We start from the raw sequence: 18,902 nt of genomic DNA on the forward strand, positions 1-18,902 counted from the left end.
CTCCTACACACAATAGGGAACCTATAAAACCCCTAAAGGTGTAGTCCGCATTTAAAAGTATTGTTGGCATAACTATGTCATTTAGCATGGGGAAAGTAAAATTATACCCATAAGTGGCATAGCTATTCCAGCTTCCCCTATTACACAAGCAAGACAATTCTCTTATTTGCAACGTTTATTTTATCTGGAGAAACAATGTAATTTAGAGAAGCAAAATAAACTCTCATGTTTGTTACTAGGTAGGTTTTCTGGTTTAGCTGTACTGGTCAATCCTTTGATGTGGGCAAGGCCTTAACCACTATTTGTTTAGAAGTGGCTATTACTTCCTGGGGCTTTGATATTTAGATGTCTAATCTGTGCCTTTACAGAAGGAACCTTCGCATTTAATTCATTTAATTGTTTTTAAAATGGCACAAATGCAGTTGCAAGACAGTGATATTCTTCTAACAGCTCTTCTGATTCCTAGGAGCATCCTATAAACCGTTCCACTCAATGTGCAAGTTACTAGGTAAAGTTACTATGGACAAACACTTAATTAACAAGTCAGAAAAATTCCACTAAATAATCCTAAAAGAATTGAGGGTATATTAATATGGGATGATTAAAGACGGAAAAAACAGGAAAACAGCTGATACTAACCAGCAAAGTATTATGGAAAACTGTTTTTCTAACACAAAATCTCTTTAATTCTTAGAGGTCCCAGTTTAATTGCTAGAGGTAACTGCAATAGCTAGAATGTACTCAGGTTTTTGTGGAATATTTTGACCCAGCTGTACAAGGGAGCATAATTAAAATCCAGATCACTGGACAATATTCATATATTTGTGTATCACATGAATTAAGAACTGTCTCACTGCCAAATGTCAAAGAGCAGCTTTCAAAAGGGAACTGTCACCGAATAAAGCTGCTCACTGAAGAGTTTCTGCAAAGATGACAGTTGGCCTGAGACTATTTGACAGCTTCATATATGAACTGGAAGTCAATATATAATAACCCAAATAGTATTTGCAGAAGACACTGTTTAGGAGAGAGGTATTTGTATAGAGCACTTGATCAGGCTGCATTCTAGTTAATCAAAATTCATTTTAAGGTAGACAAATGCAGAGCGTGGTACCTAGGCACACGGAATGGAGGCTGTTCCTACCGAACAGGAGACTATGCCCTTGAAAGCCATAATTCTTTAAACAATTTGGGTGGGTATTTTGGACTTACAGCACAATATGAGACTCCAGGGTGATGCTATATAAAGAGAGTTAATGAAGGCATTGAAAAGATAAACAGTAGAGTAGTAAACCACAGAAGGAATGGAGATTTCATTTCTACACGTGGCACTGGTGGAGTGTCACTAGAAAACTATGTATAGCCCTAGAGCTCACCTTTTCAAAAAAATACTGAAACTCTAGAAGAGACACAAAAACAGCAAGAAAAACAGAGAAAATGTCTTATAGCACATGACTTAAAAAATACAATCTCTTTATCTTATCGGAAAGCAAACGGAGAAGCAACTTGATTATCGGGTACAAGTACTCTGATAGGGAGAAAATGCCAGCACTATGGAGCTCCTTAAGCTGGCAGAAAAGTTACAAGAACTAGTGCCTAGAAGGTGAAGCCAGGCACAGTGAAATAGTAAGTGAAGCACCATTTTTTCTAAGTGACAGTGAAAATCTTCTAGAATAAGTGCCAAGAAATGTGAAGAAATCTTCCATTTTTGCAACACCTGCACATAAATCCTAGAGACCTTTACAAAAGTTATGCTTTAGCCAAACAAAAGTAATTGGTAGGAAATTACTTTGGTAGAGGTAGGAAATACAAAGTCCTTGAGAGAAATATAACAATCTTGCTATTCAGGAGATTAGGATCAATGCCAAATAGCCCTTCTAACCTTACACCATAGAAACATAGTTAACCAGAATCTGGGATCCCAGTTGTCACCTGAACAGACACAGGAGTATTTCAGTAGCATGGGCTCACTTTAAGCACTCTGTATGCACTCCTGGAAAACTGGAGAAGAATGGACGAGTGCTGAGACAGGACAAAATCTTTTCTGTATCTTTGCAACGAGGTATTTTTGTAACGTAAGAGCTCATAATACCATTCTAATCTCCTAGCACATACACAATGTGGATTTGGCTGTACTTCCCATCCACCAAAGGAATCAAACTGCAAATGGACAAGCCTGCAAACAACATGAAGCAAACTTGACACAAAACAGATATTTCACTGTGTACAAATAATAGCTCTTTGCTGATAAACGGAGAGAAATTTTAAGGTTGTTTGTATTGTTGTGAGATCACGTCTTGCTGAATCACAGGTCTCCATCAAATGGTTGGGGATTTTGCAATGGTAGGTGAAGGGACTGTAACAGAGATTTGTGAGGTGTTATTCACTAACAGCTGATAGACTAATTTTGTTCTGAACCTCGATTTTCTAGTCTTGATGAAAACAGTGTAATCCTCCACGTCCCTAAGAAAGCTTCTCCCTGGGTTGGCAAGGAAATGGTAAAGGAGTGTAATTAAGCAATGATGACCCCAAAGTGAAATGTGAATTCTTTACAATATACAATGTCTTTCCCACCAGCCATATGTGTTTGTCAGATGTTTATAGAATCTTCATTAACTAAGAGCTTTGCTAGATAACAGAAGCTGAAGCATGGCATCAATGACTCAGATAAGGGCAAGTGTACAACCAATCTGCTTGACAACTGACAAGAGGCTGGGGTTTGAAGCAGACTGCAAAAAGAATTCAAGAAAGTGATTTGCAAAGGGTGCACCAGTTTTTTGCCTTCTATCTACCTCCCTCTGTCTGTAATGAAACAAGAGTTTTAATCACCTACAATTTCATTGTCCTCTTGTCTCTTCATCAGAAAGTAAATACAGAAGAAATGCACTATTTTGGGGTACTGGCTGCACTGTCTGTTTTCAACATCATTGCCTGTTTGACAAGAGGCAAGCCTTTGAAAGATTGGGACAAGTTACCAGCTATGGAAAAGTCTGATGCACACTTTCATGATCCTGGGGAAGTGGAAGATGAGACCCATTTCGACTTTAAATCTTTCCTGGAGAATATGAAGACAGATTTACTAAGGAGTTTGAATTTATCAAGGGTCCCTTCACAAGAGAAGACCAAAGAAGAACCACCACAGTTCATGATTGATTTATACAACAGATATGCTGCAGACAAGTCTTCCATCCCTGCATCCAATATCGTGAGGAGCTTCAGTACTGAAGGTAGGAGATGTCCTAAAAATGTAGACTAGAATTTTTAAAGATGTATGTAAGCAGTAGGTACTCAGATTCCTTTGCAATTCAGAGGGATTTGACTTCCTAACTCCCACAGATTCTTTAGAAAGAAAATAGATTAAAATCTTGGATTGTAGTCTTGCTCCACAGTTCCTTTCGATCTTTGATAAATCAATTATCTTTAGTTTTCTTCTTTGGTATTTTTATCATACAATATCCCTTTCTCAAATGCATCAACTGAGACACTGCACTGAGTAACAAGGTTTAGATGAATTGTGTGTCCCAAAGCTAGAGATTTGTGACTGAGTTTTAAAGTTAGAATGGTGATTTTGATCATCTATTACCGAGAATTTCACACTAGAGAGCTCTCCTTTCTGGTGAGTTCCTCTCATCCTTTATAAACACCCCATTCAACTGTGGAATGTGTCCCTGGATCCAAACAAGGAACACTAGTGCTCCCCTAAAATTCTCGTGTCTGCAGATTTAGATGGAAAGGGGTTTTCAAGCTTGTCTCAACTGAAAAAAAGAAAAAAAATTTAGATCTCTGTCTGTATAACATAAAAAAAATTAAAGCTCCATCACAAGAAGCAATAAAAAAAGTTTTAAGTAAATGCAAACCTTTCGATAGAAATGAAATATGGAGAATCAAAGCTCCTGTTTATTTAAAAAACAGACATATACAAGCAACAGCACTATGGTGATCTCCACGTTTCCAAATTAGTGGCCCCAATCCTGAACTGGAAAGAAATCCTAACAGAACAAACTAGCGTACCGTTTCCATATCCCACTCTCCTCTCAGACTGCTTTAGTGGGTAAACACTGCGAAGAAGTGTCAACATTAGACAGTTGAAATTGCCCTAAAGCCTAATGATAGTTGAGTAATTGTCTTACAATGACCATCAAATAGCCATCAGTCAGTAATGATTTTTAAACACTACCAATCTGATCTTCTAGCAAAAGTCTGCCTCTCCCAAGGCAGAATTGCTGGTAGTGCATATACCTTTGGAGAAAAATACCCTGCATAAGCCCAGGGAGTCTGGCTTGGAACTCAATGGAACCTAGACATGAAAGACTGTTTATCACCAAGTCCCACTTTAGTCCCTGAAGCTTCAAATTCAGGTTTTTCAAAAGCTTTTCTACTTCCTCTAACTCCCAGTAATCCAAGCTGCTTTCAAAGTTATTGGAAGAGAACAACAAAGGCCTCAGAACAGCTAATACTCAGAAAGAGACACTTAAACACATACTATACTTCTCTGTACTGGGGGATCCTTCTCCATCGGGAGGGCAATTCATCCAATAGCATGGTGATAAACGAGGAAAATTTATAGCTTTGTTAGGATTTCTTCCAGTTAAAATCTCTTTAGAAAACTGCTAAATCTGACTATTCCCCAGATGCCTTATTTATGTACCTTCTACTGACCAGGGCCCCCCATAGCTTGTTCTGGGCAGACTCTTCATGTTCCCCTCCACTCATCTTCATGCTCACTTGACAATGCAGACATGGTGAAAACACTTCCAACACCAGGGACTTCCGTTTGGACTTTCCACTCCCTACCCCTGAAACCCTGGCCAGAAGCCAGTATTTTGGTTTTTTTTAATGCTGAGTAGCCCTGGTCTTGTTTTACTCGCCAAATACATCCTGCATCTTTCAAGAATAAGTTACTTGAGCAGTCAGAAGCACTGTAACCACGTTTTAATTTTCCGTTGCAGATGTTGTTTCTTTAGCTTCACCAGAAGAAAATCCATTTCAGAAACACATCTTGCTCTTCAACATCTCTATTCCGCGATATGAGGAAATCACCAGAGCTGAACTGAGAATTTTTATCTCCTGTCACAGGGAAGTTGGGTCTCTCTCTAGACTGGAAGGTAACATGGTCATTTACGATGTTCTAGATGGAGAGCACTGGGAAAATCCAGAAAGTACCAAATCTTTCCTTGTCTCCCAGGATATCCAGGAGTGTGGCTGGGAGATGTTTGAAGTGTCCAGCGCTGTGAAAAGATGGGTCAGGGCAGATAAACTGAAGACTAAAAACAAGCTGGAAGTTGTTATAGAGAGTAAAGCTCTGGGTGGTTTCACTTGCGGGAAGTTGGATATCAGTGTTACCCCTGACACTAAAAATCTGCCCCTGTTAATAGTGTTCTCCAATGATCGCAGCAATGGGACAAAAGAGACCAAAGTGGAGCTCCGGGAGATGATTGTTCATGAACAAGGAAGTGTGCTAAAGCAATTAGCAAAGAATAATACTCCGCCTGAAGAAGGAGAGGAAAAAGCCTTTGCTGGGACCCACCAGCATTCCTCCAGAAGCAAGAGAAGCATCAGAGCCAACCACTGCCGGAGAACTTCCCTCCACGTGAACTTTGAAGAGATTGGCTGGGATTCCTGGATCATTGCGCCCAAAGATTATGAGGCTTTTGAGTGTAAAGGAGGGTGCTTCTTCCCTTTGACAGATAATGTTACCCCAACAAAACATGCTATTGTCCAGACTCTGGTGCACCTCCAAAACCCAAAGAAAGCTTCCAAGGCCTGTTGCGTTCCAACCAAATTGGATTCAATCTCCATTCTTTACAAGGATGATGCTGGGGTGCCTACTTTGATATATAACTATGAAGGGATGAAAGTGGCAGAATGTGGTTGCAGGTAGTATACAAGGCAGCATCTCTGAGAATAAGAACAGACCCTTTTCTGCTCTATGTAAATCTGTACATTAGTGATGTAAATGAAAATCCTTGCAAACAAGGTTTGGGGCAGGGCAGGAGGCTGGTAGTTGTTGCTGCTGCTTGTTTTAAAGGAAAACTGATGTTTAAAGAATGGCAATCATTGTAAATACCTATTATATATAATGGCAAAGTGAATTAAAATATTGTTGAGATTGAAAGAAATATACATTATTTGATAGCAGACAGCGATACAATCTGAATAGCTTATATTGTACTTTTCTGTTAAATCAGTTCCACTCAGGTCACAAACTAAAGGATTTTCAAAGCAGACTGTGGGATCTAGGATGTACTGTAAATGTTTCATAGGTATTGAAATGTAATTCTCTTAGCCAGCTCTGACATTTTCAACCTCTGTAAAACTCAGTAAACTGAATTTATGGTGCATGGTAAAGCCAGGGGCCTAAATTCTGCAAGTATTTTCTCATGTCAGTAATCTCAGAGACTTTTACAGATCATTTTAATGCAGATTATTTACTTCTATAAGTGAAGGTTTGCAGTATTCAAAACAGTTGAGACTCTTGATTCTATTTCATTCCTGAGTTTCCTTCTGTGGGTAGCAGGTGCCTTGGTTTCAGCTTTCTTATCCTCAATGTCCCTATTTTTACCCCTTTATGGCACATACTTGAATGATAAGAAGTGCAGCCTTCCGCTTCTAAGACACTGTTTCCTAGGAGGAACAGCAGCCCTTATCTCTGCACAAAGATAAAGAGCCACTTTGACCTACAGCATATTCTTAGTATTTCTTTGCAAGAACATGCAGTCAAACAATGTTCAGCCTTCGAAGCTGCATCCTAACAACAGTGGGGGCTGGCAGTGCTCAGCACTTGTAAAGAAACAGGCTGCTTATTTAGAGGCCTAAATATGGCCTTCGGAGCCTGATATCTGGCTCCCCATTTTTTAATTTCTTCTTAGGAGAAGCTTTATTTTACATACAAAACTGATTTTTGCCTTAGAAATTTGGGAACAACTGAAAACTCCTATCTGTGTTCTGCAAGACATATACTGCAGTAAGGGAAATACGCTATCATACAATAGTCTTGCTGACTTCTGTTGTATTTTCACCAACCAAGGACCCCATCCTTCCTGCAATTAAAGAAAACTTCCTTTGATTTTAATGCAAGTTTCGACTGTACAAGAACAGATGAAGCAGTTTGCGTTGGCTACCAGTGATAAGTGTAGATGCTGTACAATGCAATCATATTGCATCTCAAAAAAAAAAAAATCAGAGAAGATTTTTGATCCAAACCCACAACAAACTACGCATCTGTTCAAAATGGTGAAGAATACTGATGAGGCAAAAATCTGAACAGTAGCTTAATATATAGCAAGCAACATGATTTAAGTGGTACATATGTTTTAAATTAGACCAGCCTGTGGGCAAGATGAATTCATTTGACATGAACAGTTCAGCTTGAAATCTAATATGCAGTTTATTTACTATTGTTAACTTAATATAGAGCAATTCGCAGGTGAGTGTGAGCAAGGCAGTTGCAATTCCATCAAGAACTCCTGGTGATATCATAAGCCATGAGAACAAAGCACAATTCACCAGAATCCTTAGCCTCATTTATAGCCTTTTTGTTCAGAACTGGGCTGCAATTGGATCAGATCAAAGATCTGGGTCCATGCAAACCCCATCCATCCATAACTGCCAGTCATTAACTTCTTAAGCTTTTAGTGACAGGTCCTCTTATTTTACCCCTCCCCACTGGCTTCTGTCATCTTCTTACAGTTGTTACCATGCTTTCCCCCCCCTTCAGAACCACTTGTATTCTCTTCCTGTTTCACTGATGTCTTGTGAGCTCATGATATTTTGCCATAATTCCCCCTCTTCTTTGAGTAACAGAAACAACCAAACAAGCACTCGGCACGGTCACATTTGAAAAGTTATTCACTCATATGCCAAGGTAATTGTAGCTGTGTGCCCTTAAGTCATCTAAACACAAGGTCCTAGTTATATTCTGACTTCACTGAATACAGGACTTTGTCCGTAATCACTTGAAAAGGTGGAGAAAGGGAAACACCAGTCCCCACATGTTCACAGAGGGAAATTCTCAGGAATCAATGTTTCTTTTTTCCACGCTCTGTAGTCAAATGTTGATCTTTATTTCCCAAGCTTACATGGAGGAAGAAAAAAACAATTTTGGTTCAAAAATTCATATCCCAGCTCTGCTATCAGAATTCCAGAGAAGCTCTACAGATCCCTTCCCAGACTGCAGTACAAATCCCTTTTATATTTCAACAAAAAGAAAATCCAACTGCTCTTCCATCCAGCTCTAATGATCACATTCCCACAGGCTTAACATTTTGGTTGGTACAGCAGTAAAATGAAACATGAATCTTTCCATAGGGTGATGATCAGGGTCAAGAGGAAATGGGAACCCAATAGTGAGTACAGATACTACCTACAGCATGGCTGAGCTTTGTGCCAAATTGATGTTTGGTTTAGCAGCTTGATTTATGTAGCTCTGACCATCTGACTTTAAACAATTGCTTAAGTTCCTTATGTCTCATAGTTTAACCATGTGTCTTTGGGACACAAAGAATCAGCCAAGTGGCCAAGAAGTGCTAGAATTACACAGGTGGCAAAGAACAAGCAAAACACCTTGCCCCCTCTGCCCCACTTCAAGCCAGGCCCCATCAGACACTGAGAAAAGCCTCTCACATCACTGGATTCTCAGTGTTGACTAGCAGCTTGCTGCTACTAAGGAGCAGGTTGGGACTTGTGTATTGTCCACCAGATGTAAAGTTAAAAATGAAACATCCTTGTTTAACGCCAAGACATGACTGGAGTATGCCGTTATACTCAGGGCTGGTTAGCTGTATATCCACCCTGTAACGTCAGAATCACCAGCTGACCCCACAGCCAATTTTAAGGCTGCCCTATAGCACTTCAGTCCTAGTATATATTATCAAGCTAATGAAAGCCAGTCAGGACATATAACCACTGTTAGTTTACATAGCTTCCCATCTTGTCTGTGTACACAGCAGGCACAATATCCTCTGACCCAATCCACTGCTCTGTGTCACGTCCAAGCACAGAATAGTGGATGCCACTTATCAACAACACAACATCAATCAATCACTGGCAGTCAAAAGACCACCATTTCTGATATTCTTTGTCACAGGTTGAGAGCCAATGACAGCATGGAAATCTGAAATTTTATAGCAGTTCAGCAGTCTGGAGGTATTCAGCTAGTATCTGCTCTGATATCTTTTAACTGGGAAGATCTTGACAACACAGAAATGCTGACTCTGGAACTGCCAATTCAAAAAATTCAAAATAACAAGTTTCAGATACCCTCTCAGAGGGGCTTATCTCAGACACAGCTGTGCACTAACACAGTTACACTGCTCCCAGACCACAGCTGAGACTCCTCCAGCCTCCTCAGAGCCTGGCCAGTATAACCACATAGCATGTGGGTCCATGTCCACATATAAAGTTAATTCCAGGAGGTATCAACCCCTCACAACAGCTCCCCATCTGCAGCAATGAATCAGAGTTTATTACTACAGAGCAAACTGGAAGGGTACAGAAGGAAACACAGAGCAAACTCATAAAGCCAACAAGCCACAAAAGAACAGCCTTGTCTGCTAGGCAAGACCCCATCCTCAAAGAGCTGAACAACAGCTCTCTCAGACCCCTCTAGCTGCTCCGAAAGGCGAACAAGACACTGGATCAGTCTTCACCACCTCCCTTCTCCCAAAGTTAACTCCCTGACTTACCATTTGTTGTCTGTTTAGTATAGACAAAACCAGGGCAGCTCCCTCTGAAGCACCTTGAGAGTGCGGCTCTCAGAAAGCCCTGTTAGTTTGTCTGTGGGGAAGGAGGCTCTAGCTGGAGTCAAATCTTCTCCATGCTGCCTCTGTGCTGCCCGAGGCCTCCATGCTGCCTCATAGCCATCTTTGGGCTCTCTTCAGCCTTCAGGAATATCTCTAGCGCTCTCCCATCTCCGGGTGGCCTCAGCACCATCTCTGGGCTGCCTGCAGCCTCCACGGGGCCTCAGCACCATCTCCAGGCTGCCTGTGGCCTCAGCACCGTCTCTGGGCTATATGCAACCTCAGTATCATCTCTGGGCTGCCTGCGGCCTCCACATGGCTTCAGCACCATCCCTGGGCTGTGTGTGGCCTCCGCACAGCCTCAGCGCCATCTCTGGACTGCCTGCAGCCTCCACACAGCCTCAGCACTGTCTCTGGGCTGCCTGCAGCCTCAGCACCATCTCTGGACTGCCTGTGGCCTCCATGCGGCCTCAGCACCATTCTGGGCTGCCTGCAGCCTCCATGAGCAGCCTCAGCACCATCTCTGGTTGTGTGTGGTCTATTGAGGCCTCAGCACCATCTCTGGCTGCATGCGGCCTGTGTGTGGCCTCAGCACCAGCTCTGGGCTGCCTGCAGCCTCCGTGAGGCCTCAGCGCTGTCTCTGGCTGTGTGTGGCCTCAGCACCGGCTCTGGTTGTGTGCAGTCCTGTGCAGCCTCAGCACCATCTCTGAGCTGCCTGCAGCCTCTATGCGCAGCCTCAGCACCGTCTCTAGTTGTGTGCAGTCCTGTGCGGCCTCAGCACCGTCTCTGGCTGCCTGCAGCCTCTGTGTGGCCTCAGCACTAGCTCTGGGCTGCCTGCAGCCTTCATGAAGCCTCAGCACTGTCTCCGGCTGTGTGCGGCCTCCATGTGGCCTCAGCACCAGCTCTGGGCTGCCTGCAGCCTCTGTGAGGTCTCAGCACTGTCCTAGTCTGCCTGTGACCTCCACGCGCAGCCTCAGGACCATCTCTGGCTGTGTGCAGGCTCTGCACAGCCTCAGTGCCGGCTCTGGGCTGTCTGCCACCCCTGGGAGGCTCAGCACTGTCTCTGGCTGTGCGTGGCCTCCGTGTGGCCTCAGCACTGGCTCTGGGCTGCCTGCGGCCTCCGTGTGGCCTCAGCTCCGGTTCTGTGCTGCCTGCGGCCTCCGTGTGGCCTCAGCGCCAGCTCCGGCTGTGTGCGGCCTCCGTGAGGCCTCAGCACCCGCTCCGGATGTGCGGCCTCTCCGCCGCCCCCGCTCCCCGTGCCCTCGGCAGCGGCGTTGCCTGTTCCGCCCGCGCTGCCCCCACAGCCTCCGGCCCCGGCCCTGCCCTGGCGGCTGGGGGCCGCCGAGCACAGCGCCCTCTGCTGCCCCCCGCCGCCCCCGCACCTTCCAGTGTTTGCCATCGCCTGCCCGCGGGCCCCGAGCCGTGCGTGGGGGCACCGTTTCCTTTAAGGGCTTCTCCCTTAAAGCTGCCTCTGGATCGTCAGCCGTGCCCAGCTCCCTCTCTGAGTTGTTAGTTTAGTATTTACTCCATACCACACCGGCTCTGTGGTGATTTTTTGGGTCAGGACGCATACTAGTACACATACGCTTTGTGCCAGCAGACAAGAACCCCTTGCAAGGGGTACAAAACCGAGCAGGGAAAGGGGCTTCTTGAGGTTGCCTTTGCGGAATTACAAATGTAGTCCGAGCAGCCATCTTGCCAGGCTCATCTGGTGCAGTTCATTCATCTCTTTGTAGGCCAGCAGGAAGAGCAAAGCCTTGTTATGTTTAGGGCAACAACATTTTGAAGTAAATGCCCCCAGCCCTCACAAAACCTGACCTGCGCAGTCCTTTCCTCCTCCCCGCCCCCACCCCCACAAACGTTACCCACCAGCTGCTGCCCTGCTGTGGCAGCCACCCTCCCTGCTGGTGAGCAACTCGGAGCTTGCTCACCAGCTCCACCAAGGTGGCTCTGAGGTGGCTCCCTCACCACCAGGCCCTTGCTGCCAGGCTGCCTTCGCCGGCCTGCCCAGCTGCCCCACACGCCCTGGATCTCCACAGCTGCCACCAGACGTCAGCCGGGGCGTGCGAGCAGCGTGCTAAAGCAGCAGGAGCTGAAAGCCCCCCAGAAGAACAGCTGCAAAACATCCCTGGGGAACAAGACAGTTTAAGATGCCGACGGCGGGTCTGCCAGGGCGCCCTGAGCACTTTCACCCTGCGTCAGCACAGCGGATAGCAAAACCAGGACGTGTCCGACCCGGCGTCGGAGCCGGCTGGGTTTCGGCAGCGCACTCGTTGGGCACTGGTTTGGCGGCAGCCGTTCGCGAGGCTTGGCAGCTGAGCAGAGGCTACTGTGAGTTACTGCAATTCCCGTTGTTTCTAATAATATGCTAAGGGAAGGAGACCACTTGATGCAGTATTTAATAGTCACTGTTTATTACTGGCTCACTCGACTGTGGTGCACCACACTGAACACGCAGGTAGGTCCACCAGGAACGTAGGATCTAGGGGATACAGGCAATACAACCCAAGCGCATAATATCCCAATTCTCCAAGGACCGCATATCATAAAGAGTGAATTTCCCCTTTCTGTTGAGAAATTACTTGCCAAAATTCAAAACTATGTTCCTAAATTACTTCAGGCTGGATAGCTGCAATGCGTTTATCCAAAGCCCTCATGAATCCTTTGCTTACCTAGAATATGGCAGTTGATCTGCTTAGCAGAGTTGGTCAATGGCAGTTTATTACAGCTGTAGTCTGCGCGCTGTGATAACTTCCCACCTGCTCCTGATTGAAGCATGAATCCTGGCTGAAACTGGAGCTGTTTCAGCAATGGAATGTACATTTTCCACTCTCATCCCCCATTTTGCAATAAAAATATAAATTATTCTCTCATTCTTTTCTTCCTTTTCTCTTTCTTTGGTCACTGTAAAAAGAGAAGGAAAAGGAAGAAAGGGAAAAGAAAGACAAGGAAAGGCAAGGCAAGACAAGGCAAAGCAAGGAAGGGAGAAAGGAAAAAGATAAAGAAGGAATATTAATAAAAGGAAATCAAAATCCAGCACATTTTAGATTTAAGTTTTCCTCATGAAAAATGTAATCATTATTCATTTGCAGTGCCATTTTGATTTTCATAAAATGGACAGCTTACAGGATTAAAAAAAGTTTTGAAAGAAAACTTCAAACAGCTTTAATTTTGATCCATACAAGTTGTACAGCATAAGAACTAAAAGCCTTAGGGACTCCCCATACACCACTAGGGGAAGAGATTTTGCTGGAAAAGACCTACCCTTACTTTTTTTAGCCTAAGTATTATAAAGTAATCTAAAGGAGATATTATTGTTCATTACTGGTATTACCAAGGGGCCTAGAAAGGCCTCGTCTGGGACAAGGTTCCCCTTGTGCCAAACACTGCAAGAACAGGAACAGAAAAGACAGTCTTAGGCCATTCCAACACAATCCAGTCATGCCTGGTGCAGACAGCCATGAGGTAGCACTGACCCAGACTTGTACATCTATAAAAGGCAGTGGAGGTTTGTCTAGAAATACTTACCGAATCCTGGAAGCATTAAATTTTTCATGAGCATAGTCCTGTGCTTGAGCTCACAAACCCTGCCTCTCGGTATTTGGGAGCCCACCTGATCTTTCCTCAGAACTGACCAACCCTTCCCTCTGTCTGGTGATAGCTTTAAAACATTGTCCCATTTTTGGTATTTAGTTTGGTGCCATGGCACTTTATATTTCTGTAATTTGTCCATTTAACCATTTTTCATTTTTGTAGTGTCATGAAAACAAACATTACCTTTACATAAACTGTAATTCTTACATATAATTTAAAAGACAGCTGCATTAAGAGGCTGTTTTAAAACCGAAAGTAGTTTGTTTCCAGATTTCCCCATTATCCCACTAATACAGCTTCTGAACTCAAAAAATCATTTCCAAATGAAATGATTTTTCAGAGCAGTGAAAAAACTGCTCTTGGTGCCACCTTCAGGTGGGCCTCTTGCTACTGCAGTTTATCAGCGCTCAAACTGGTCTACCTGACCCTGGTTAGGGAGTGAAGAGATTGCCCACGCGGGATAACAGCAGCAGTAGTGCAGGAGTTGCACAATATTTAATCTCGCTGCGGTGGAAGTTTTTGAACATGTGGGCTGTGAAATGCAGACCACGCATACAGACTAGTCTGGGACAGATAAAAGAAAATACCTCTTTCCTGAATATGTGAGAGGTTCATATGTACAGGAAGTCAGAAAATGTAATACTTCTGGATAGATTTTAAAGGAACATAAATTTTATGAACCATAAAAGCTATAGCTGAGCCTGAGAAATTGAGTTCAGCTCAAAATTAAGATCAAAATCAGAATTTGGGTTGGGTTATATTAGAAATTAGACTTGACTGTAGAGTTACATTGTGAATCTGGATACTGAGGGTTCAGTGAACAGACTTTGCATTAAACAATGTATTTGAGGAAAATGAAAGTTATATCTAACATGAAAGGAGAAAGTACATTGTTATTCCCCAAAGCTTGAAGTATCCACACCACATAAGGAAGGATTCTCACCTTCTAACACTATCGAGTATAAAGAATTACAAAGGTAACAGTGGGTGATACAGGTCCCATTGGATTCAGGGCAAGAGAAGTCACAGACCAGTGAACAGATCCAGCATGGAAAAATAGTATTCCACTGTTCTAGTTTTAAAGTCATGCATGTTAGGAAAAGCATTTATTTTACATTTACGTTGTAAAAATAGTTCTATTTTGGTGTGCTCGTGACAAAGTGCAATAGCAATAGACGTGAGGGAGAATATGTATTTGAACTTGAGAAATAAATTGAGCTGTGAAGTATTGCCCTATCTTGGCTTTTCCTGGCTAAAACTAATCATAATCCTGGATATATTTCTCAAAAGCCTAGCTTCATAAAAATCTCAGCTACATACCTTCTGGTATGAAAATCTTTAGAACATGATACAATGCACAATAAATGTTAGGAAAACAGAGAAAAAATATATTTTGTTAATCTCATGATTTTACGCCATCACAATTTGGCAGGGAAGGGCTAATTTATTATTTTTAACCCCCAGAAAAGGCAATATTGGAGAACATTGTGTATCTAGGGAAATACTCCCTTAAGTCCCAGAAAAAAATGATCAAATAATGATTTAACAGTAGATAAATATAGCTTATTTAGATATGAAAGGCAATTATCCGGCACATTTTCTGATCAAAAATGCTCAGTGCTTGTAACTATCTCATTTCTGAGTATGATCATCATAGTTATTCTTCTATGCCTCTTAAATTCATAGTGAAATGAGGTGACTGTCAACCTCCTTTTCACAGCAATTTGAAAGTGAGGTAATCTGAGTAATCCTCTGTCATTTCAAGTTATATTAATTTATCTTCTAAAAGCAGAAAGTAGCAGAGCAGAATACAGTGAAAAAGAAGGCCTTTCCTCTAAAAAATATTTTTAAAAGATTTGCTGTGATTTAAATAGCAAAAAGAAGTTAGTCATGAAATCCAGAAACTTTGAATTTCTCCAGTTTTGAAGATAAGTAATTTAACCTTATTTCCACCATTATCCACATACTTTGTAAACATTGTAGTATAAATATAGGACTCCATTATGTACTGTGTACTGAAGGATTAAAAAAGAAAGTACTATAAACACTCTATAAACATGCAATGTCATTATTTTTCCTGCACTGTAAAGGTGCATGCTTAAAGCTACTCTACAGACAGACAGAAAGAGAGATCCATTCTGACATATTCTTAAGGATATGGATTATTGTACTTTTTTTCCTGATTCCTGTCACAATGGATCCATTTTGTGACCCTCCTCCATGGCTCTTGGGCATGCCCTCCTCCAGCACCAGCAGGAATAAAAGGAAGAAAAAGATGAGAAACAGGAAAAGAGGACCCCTGAAACAGCCCAGCCCCCTAACCCAGCAGGCAAAATATCTAACCCTTTTATGTTTGCACATTTGTATTTCATTGTTTCAGATCATACATACTTTTGTCTTGGTCATCATGTTTTGTTTTCTATCATAACAATATTATTTAATCTATATCTTCCCTTTGAAGTTAATTTAAAGATGCCAAAACAGAAAAAAACAATTGCCGATAGTGAATTGAGGCTACAAAGTTAAGCACTGGAGGAGTGGGAAATGTTAGAAAGAAAATTGTCTGTGCATCATCCCCCTCTTGATTGTATGCATTAATTACACAATCACAGTGCGTAAAGGTTTTATTCCAAAAGTCCCCTGCCTTAGTCAGTGCATAGAGTGCGTAATGCTTAAGAATTAAGTTGGGGCTCTGTGAAGTGCCATCTAATTTATTGAACTGGTTCTCCTAACATACACTGTAGTATGAGCAAGTATGGTAGCGGCATGTGGAGACTATCTGAGCTTGGAAGTAAAGGTAGGGTATATGGTAAACCTTAATGTAGTAGGAGAGATTCCCTGACCTAAAAACTTTAAAAAATAGATTGGAGAACCACAGGTAGGAAGGCAATAGAAATTAATGCCCAAAGTCATTTCAATATTGTAGTGGCAAAGCTAGAAATAGATCCCAGGTCTTCCGAGGCCCTGTCCTCTCCCTTGGCCACACTAGGAATGTGTGCAGGGATTTATGCAGCTCTGGCAGTAAATCCTTTCATTAAAAGGTCAACTTCTTCTGGACAAAACTTCTGCTGGAGAGTTTTTGTTCCAGCTAGGCAATGTCAGATCATTCTTTGCAGGAGGAAAGCAAGAAGAGTAATTCAAGTCGGTGATAATGCCCTGGAGTTAGCTCTGTGACAGATATCACACATTGCAACAGCCCCCCAAAATGAAAGGAAGCTGCAGAGAATCTGAAACTCCCTGTGTCTCTACCTATCAGGCACCCAGAAGGTCGCTCTGGCACACTCAGAGCTGATGTCCAGCCTAATTACTTATTTATACATTATCAACAACAATTTCTACTATATTATGGTTCTCTTCTTCGACAAGGAAAGTGGCTACATTTTTTAAAGTAGGGTTTTTTTTTTTTTACAGATAATAGCACAGTCTTGTTACTAGAGATACCTGTGATTATAATGCCACGTTTTACAGCTTTAGCTACAGAGCAATACTTCCTCTAATGGATTCTTAGAACAATTTCATTGTTCTTCCCTTTGTTGGGTTTTTTCTTTAGCACAATACCAACAAAGCCACCATGCACGAATGTGGGAATCATCATAACATCTAAGTGGCACGCTTTCTTCTTTTTTTTTAAAAAAATCATTTCCTATCACTTTGAATAACTACCACATACCCGGAATTTTGTAAGCCAACTGGAAACAACACAAAAGGCTAAACTGCTTAAATTGCTCATGAGGCCTCCAGCACTTACATTCACCACTGTACAGATTATCTTTCTTTGATTTAGGTTGGCACATCTTGGAGCACCACTGTCATGATACTCTAAGCCTGCGTGCAATGTGTTTATAGCAGGACCAAAGCCCTGAATAAGGAAACACCCAACTGATGTCCTGAAAGCCTTATGCTGATGAGAACGGATTTTCTGCAGGATTACAGACATATTGGATTTGCTTTCTTTCTTCTCTTAGCCCTTTTCTGATGCCCTCATCATTTTAGTATCCTACACATTAGAGTCTTCTAGATGTAGGACTCGCACCAGTGCTGTTGTCCTCAGTTTAGATGGGAGGAAACTGAGGCAACCGGAGACTAAGCAGTTTTGCCATCAGTCATGCAGGAAACCCTGTGGAAGAACAAAAAATTGGATGTTCATGTTTCTGGGTAACAGTGGAAACTCTGAGCCACCCTCCTCCAACATGAGAACAGTCTCTCTCATAGTATTTTAGTCTCCTAGTAGTGAATTCTCGGATGAAAAGACTAAAACCAAAAGCTTACCTTGCAAATGTCTTCAAAGCCCCAGAATATGGATTCATTTCTGAACACACGCCAAGGTTCAGTGAGTTCACTTACTGCCAGATATGATGAGTAATTTAACAGAAAAAAATGAAAGCAAAAGTTGTTCATAAAATGTAAGAAACGTTCTAGATCAGAACTTGGGTTAGGTTCCCTCTAGAATGGAGTCTTACGTCTGACAGTAACCAGCAGTGATGATCAAGGGAAGAGTAAAAGCCTCAGTGTAACTGGTCTTTGCTGTAGCGTAACATTCCAGCTTCTGGCCTCCATCCATGTAGGAACTCCCTAAGCCTGAGACTGCATCTGGACTGAAGCATAAATGAATCAATCCTCCATGAATTTGTCCAAATAAATGCCCATGTACTTTTGGCATCCGCTAATCCTGTAACAACAAGTTTCAGAAATTAATTATGCATTGTATGAAAAAATGCTTCCTCTTGTTTGTTTTAAACCTGCTATCTAATAATTTCATTGAGTTTCTTTAGTGATTGTGTTTGAAAGACTGCTGAATAATTGTTCTCTATATAACTTCTCTACCTGATTTATGGTATTAAGAACATCTACCTGATGCCTCTTTATTTGGTTTGTTCAGCAACAATTTATTGTTTTGAAAACCAAAAATTAAACTTCAAATAGTTTTCTCTGCAGAAAGCTTATACAGTGGTTGAGATTTTCTGAGTTAAAAAAAAAAATCGTGTGAATGTTTAATTTTCCATCCTTTGTACATTTACATATACCCAGATAGAAATTAACCATGGGATGAAGTAGCACCTGTATATATGGACTAGGCTAATCGTATATAGACGTGTTAAAAGAAGGAGCTTCATGAAACTCCTTTACTGCTACTACTGAATAACCCAGAAAGAGAACTGCACTAAACTTTGCTGATGTGAGTGGCTGATTTGTATTTCAGGCCTCACTCCATGACACCTACGGAGTGTGCCCAGCCAAGTTAGACCATCTTTAGACTCTCCTTTCCACATATATTCATATGCAGAAACAAATGGCATTTTGAAAGCGATATAAAAGCATGCTCTTCCCAGCTTCCCTACTCTATTCTTGTAGCTACCTCCAGCAAGCAGAATGGCTGAGGGAGCAACTCATTTCAAACTTAAAGCCAGAATCTCTTCTTGTACGGCTTTGGCGTGTCATACTGGAGTGCTGAATGCTGACAATTCACATGGGTACAGCCTGCAGCTGCATCCTACATTTACTGATCCTCTTTCAAATTCTTGATACAACAGAGTCTCAAATATATTGTGGGCAGAAGAACACTCCCCCACC

General features: G+C 42.3%; 1 protein-coding gene across 1 annotated transcript; it reads left to right on the plus strand.

Annotated features, from left to right (window-relative positions):
- Positions 1-229: 229 nt before the first annotated feature.
- GDF2 (growth differentiation factor 2) lies at positions 230-6,465 on the plus strand. The gene is made up of 2 exons (XM_009677874.2): positions 230-3,227; positions 4,950-6,465. The coding sequence occupies exons 1-2, from the start codon at positions 2,882-2,884 to the stop codon at positions 5,879-5,881; spliced, it is 1,278 nt and encodes a 425-aa protein (XP_009676169.1). The 5' UTR covers positions 230-2,881; the 3' UTR covers positions 5,882-6,465.
- The last annotated feature ends 12,437 nt before the right edge of the window (positions 6,466-18,902 follow it).

The sequence above is a fragment of the Struthio camelus genome, chromosome 7 (assembly GCF_040807025.1).
Source record: "Struthio camelus isolate bStrCam1 chromosome 7, bStrCam1.hap1, whole genome shotgun sequence".
In the NCBI taxonomy this organism is placed as follows: Eukaryota; Metazoa; Chordata; class Aves; order Struthioniformes; family Struthionidae; genus Struthio; species Struthio camelus.